This window comes from Quercus suber, unplaced genomic scaffold (genome assembly GCF_002906115.3).
Source record: "Quercus suber isolate HL8 unplaced genomic scaffold, Cork oak 2.0 scaffold_642, whole genome shotgun sequence".
Classification (NCBI taxonomy): Eukaryota; Viridiplantae; Streptophyta; class Magnoliopsida; order Fagales; family Fagaceae; genus Quercus; species Quercus suber.
Window position 1 is genome coordinate 99,935 of NW_027070083.1, and position 3,888 is coordinate 103,822.

The following is a 3,888-nucleotide window of genomic DNA, read 5'->3' on the forward strand; positions in this document are numbered from 1 at the left end:
CCTAAAGGAATTCTCCTGAAGGAATTTTTGGAAGAAAATTTTGAAGAAAGTTTTGAGTTTTTGCATAAGGGACATCCTCCCTTTTTTTTTTTTTTGATAAGAAGGAACATCCCCTTATATAGGCAGAAAAAGCATAATGAACAATAACAGTGAATAGTGACGGTGAACAATAACTTTTCACTTTTCAACTCAAGATAGCAGGAGCAAAGTTCGAAACTTCAGTTCAAAGAACCAGTCTTCACTATTTTGCCATTTTGTGCCAAAAGTATCAAAGTAACCATAATCATTAGGAATCAATTTTATCAAAAGCTAGATATATATATATATATATAACCCATTTTCTTCTACCTTATGTGTGTGTTTGTTTTTCCAATATATATATAGCCTAATTTAATTAAATAAAAAGGTCATAAATCCATGTAATCACATAAATGAACAACATGTTAAATAAAAAAAATAATAAAAAAACAATTGATTGACAAAGATAGATAGGAAAAGATTAAGGATATTACATATTACATTGTTGTCGCAAGAGCACTTATATGACTTATTTGGTTAACAAGCTCATTAAGGTTATTATAAGAAGACCCCCCGACCTGAACTGATCTTTTTGCCATTCTCCCAAGCTCAACTGCTTTCTCTCTTGCTTTGAATCCGTTTTCTCCTCCCATCAACTCTTTCACTCCTTCACATATTGCTTCGCGACTCACAATCTTCATGGCCCTATCCAAGTTTGGAACTTGGAGTCCCACCTTGAGTTCCTCTACCAAGTACTTGGCATTTAAGTGTTGCTCAGCAAACATGGGCCACGCCAAAATTGGAACTCCCTCTGACAAGCTTTCCAACACTGAGTTCCAACCACAGTGGCTCAAGAACCCACCAATTGCTTCATGGGCCAAGATCCACCTTTGATCCACCCATTCTCTCACAATTAGTCCTCTACCATCACAAGGTGGATTCCAAGTCTTTGAACGGACGATCCAGATGTAATCATGTCCCGATAATTCCAACCCATATGCCAATTCATCCAGTTGATTCTCTGCCAAATTGGATTGTGATCCAAATGACACATATATTACTGACTTTTCTCTCACTTGTTGGTTTAACCATTCGGCCCATTTTGCAGATGGGTTTGGCCCACTTGGCCCGTTTCTCACTCCCTCAATTTGATCATACAATAATAAAGGACCAACACACCAAACCCTTGTGTTATTTCCATACAAGGATTCCAATGAAGCAATATGGTCCTTTTCTAGCTCAACAAAGCTATTGGCAATCACACCCCAACTTCCTATATCATATATTTCAGATTCTAGAAAGAATTGAGAAACACTAGGTTCCCTCTCCCTTATTGAATTTGGCAAATCAGCTCTTGTGAGTGTGAAGCCAAGTTGCACTCCTTTCACAACCAACGGTTCTGTATCAGTGTCTACTTCTTTGTATGTTTGGTGAATGACCAAAGATTTCTTTACGGCCATTGGAAGCACTCCCATGCCATGAAACACCAACCGGGGAATACGAAAAACGCGACACGACGTGTTTGTCCAACCTAAAAATGTATCAGAAATAACACAAACCGGAAGGTCTTGGACTTCAGACATTTCTTCTAAGGTTTTCTCAAACTGTGGTTGAAGTTGTTTCGTTGCTGTAAAGAATGGAAGGAGTTGATCGCGTGAGAGTTGGGACATGTTTTCATAGCCTTTGGGGAGGCCTTGGACTTGAGGGAATGCAATTACTTTAAGATGGATATTTGAGAATTGTGAAATGTATGAGCTGATAGTAGAGGTATTTGATGGAGTAGTGAGGATTGTTACTTTGAAGCCTCGATGAGAAAGCAGTTTTGCAAGGTCAAGTAGGGGGATGGTGTGGCCTTGAGCCATGAAGGGGAAGAAGAGTATGTGAGAATTTGACGCCATTTGAGAATTGAGGATTGTTTACTGTTTACAGTTCTCACATCTATATTATTCCTACACTACACATATTGCATTATATTTATATACACATGCTCTTTCTATCCAACAAAACATATAGAGGGCCTTTATGTTCTTTCTCATTCTAGTGTAAATTTACTTCCAAATTTACACAGAAATCTTGATCCTTTTACCCTCTATCTTATAAATAGTAAGGTGCAATGTATTGAAAAGTTCATCAAAATATGATTTTCTCTATTTTAGATTTTCCAGATATCAAGTTTGATGACATATCATAGTTAATTATTAATATTCATTTCTTACCGTTGTAATCCTTTATTTAAAGAAAGATATTAATATTCCATTTGTTTTGATATCAACATTTTATGGAAAATGAATTATTGAAAAAACAACTTTTGATAGAAAATTATCTAATTTTTCTATATTTGATAGCAACCATAAAATGATTTGGAAAAATATATTTTGACTTTCTTTATTTAGCTTGGAGTGAAATAGAGTTGTTTTCCAACTAGCAATAATATCTCACGTCAAGCTTAATAAGGGAAGTTAAGATATAGTTATTCTTTGACATTTTTTCCCCTAATATTGCCAAATTTACCCAAAAAAAAAAAAGCTCTAAAAACTATTTTCATATAAGATTTTTCATCGAAACAAAAAAAAAACTGTAAATTTAATAAGAATTTCGCTTAAATACCCATGTTTCTTCCACCCAATAAAATGCTATTAGATCAAATTAAAAAAAAAAAAAAAAAAAAGATTAACACACACAGTCACCATTTCCTTAAATATAAATTCCAAATAATATTAGCAAATTGAAAAATTGGAGATTTTTCTTGAATCAATGACAACGCAATTGCCAAAGTCTATAGCTGATACAACTCGAACTATAGATCCGTTTGGATACAACTTATTTTTGCTGAAACTGAAAACTAAATATATTGTAGCAAAATAATTTTTAAACGTATGAATAGTGCTATGAGACTCATTTTTAATAATTTTTTTCTGAATAAAGTGGCTATGGGTCCCATGAATAGTGCTGCTATAGGTGTGAACAGTGATAATTGTCTCCTTGAAACGCGTGAAACAAAAAAAAAAAAAAAGAGAAGAAGAAGAAAAAGAAGAGGAAAACGCTGAAAAGTAAAAACGCAAACACCTGCAAATGTGAATCCAAACCCACACTTGGTCCCTACATTATGACCAAGTGTGGGTTTGGATTCACGCTTGTGGGCATCTGCGTTTTTACTTTTCAGCATTTTCCTTTTTTTTTTTTTTTTTTTTTTTTGTTTCACGCGTTTCAGGGAGACAATTATCACTGTTCACACCTGTAGCAGCACTGTTCACATACTGTAGTAGCACTGTTTACGCACTGTTCATGGGACCCACAACCATTTTATTCAGAAAAAAATTAAAAATAAGTCCCACGGCACTATTTATATATTTAAAAATTATTTTGTTACAGTGTTTTCAGTTTTCAGTAAAAATAAGTTGTATTCAAACGGACCTTATAACTCTCTATCTAGCAACAAATTCATTGTCTTTCGATGGAGGTGAGAAGCTAGAGTGGTGCTAAGATGGAAGGGATGCCGGAGAAGCATATATATCTACCTACATTTAGCGTAAATGTATTAATTTTTCATTACAACACAATATTTAGGATGCTGATTACAATGAAATTGTAATAAATAATTGGTATGAAACGCTGGTTACAAGTTAAACGGTGAAATGTTAAATGAGTAATGTTATTATTATTTTATTTTATTTTATTTTTTATGAACATTAAATGAGTAATGTTGGTTTATGTATTTAGGATGAATAATATAGTGTGAATTCTAGTTAACTCAACTAGTAAAATCTTTGATGGTTGTATAAGAAATCTGAAGTTTAATTCACACCTACACTAAAAAAAAAAAAATATTACCAAGATACTCAGAGAAAGAGAGAGAACTGCTTATAAGAG

At 33.7% G+C, this 3,888-nt stretch overlaps 1 protein-coding gene across 1 annotated transcript; it reads right to left on the bottom strand.

Moving 5' to 3' along the window:
- Positions 1-515: 515 nt before the first annotated feature.
- On the bottom strand, positions 516-1,916 carry LOC111994671 (scopoletin glucosyltransferase). The gene has a single exon (XM_024026558.2). It carries the CDS (start codon positions 1,914-1,916, stop codon positions 516-518), a length of 1,401 nt encoding a protein of 466 aa, XP_023882326.2.
- Positions 1,917-3,888: the final 1,972 nt, after the last annotated feature.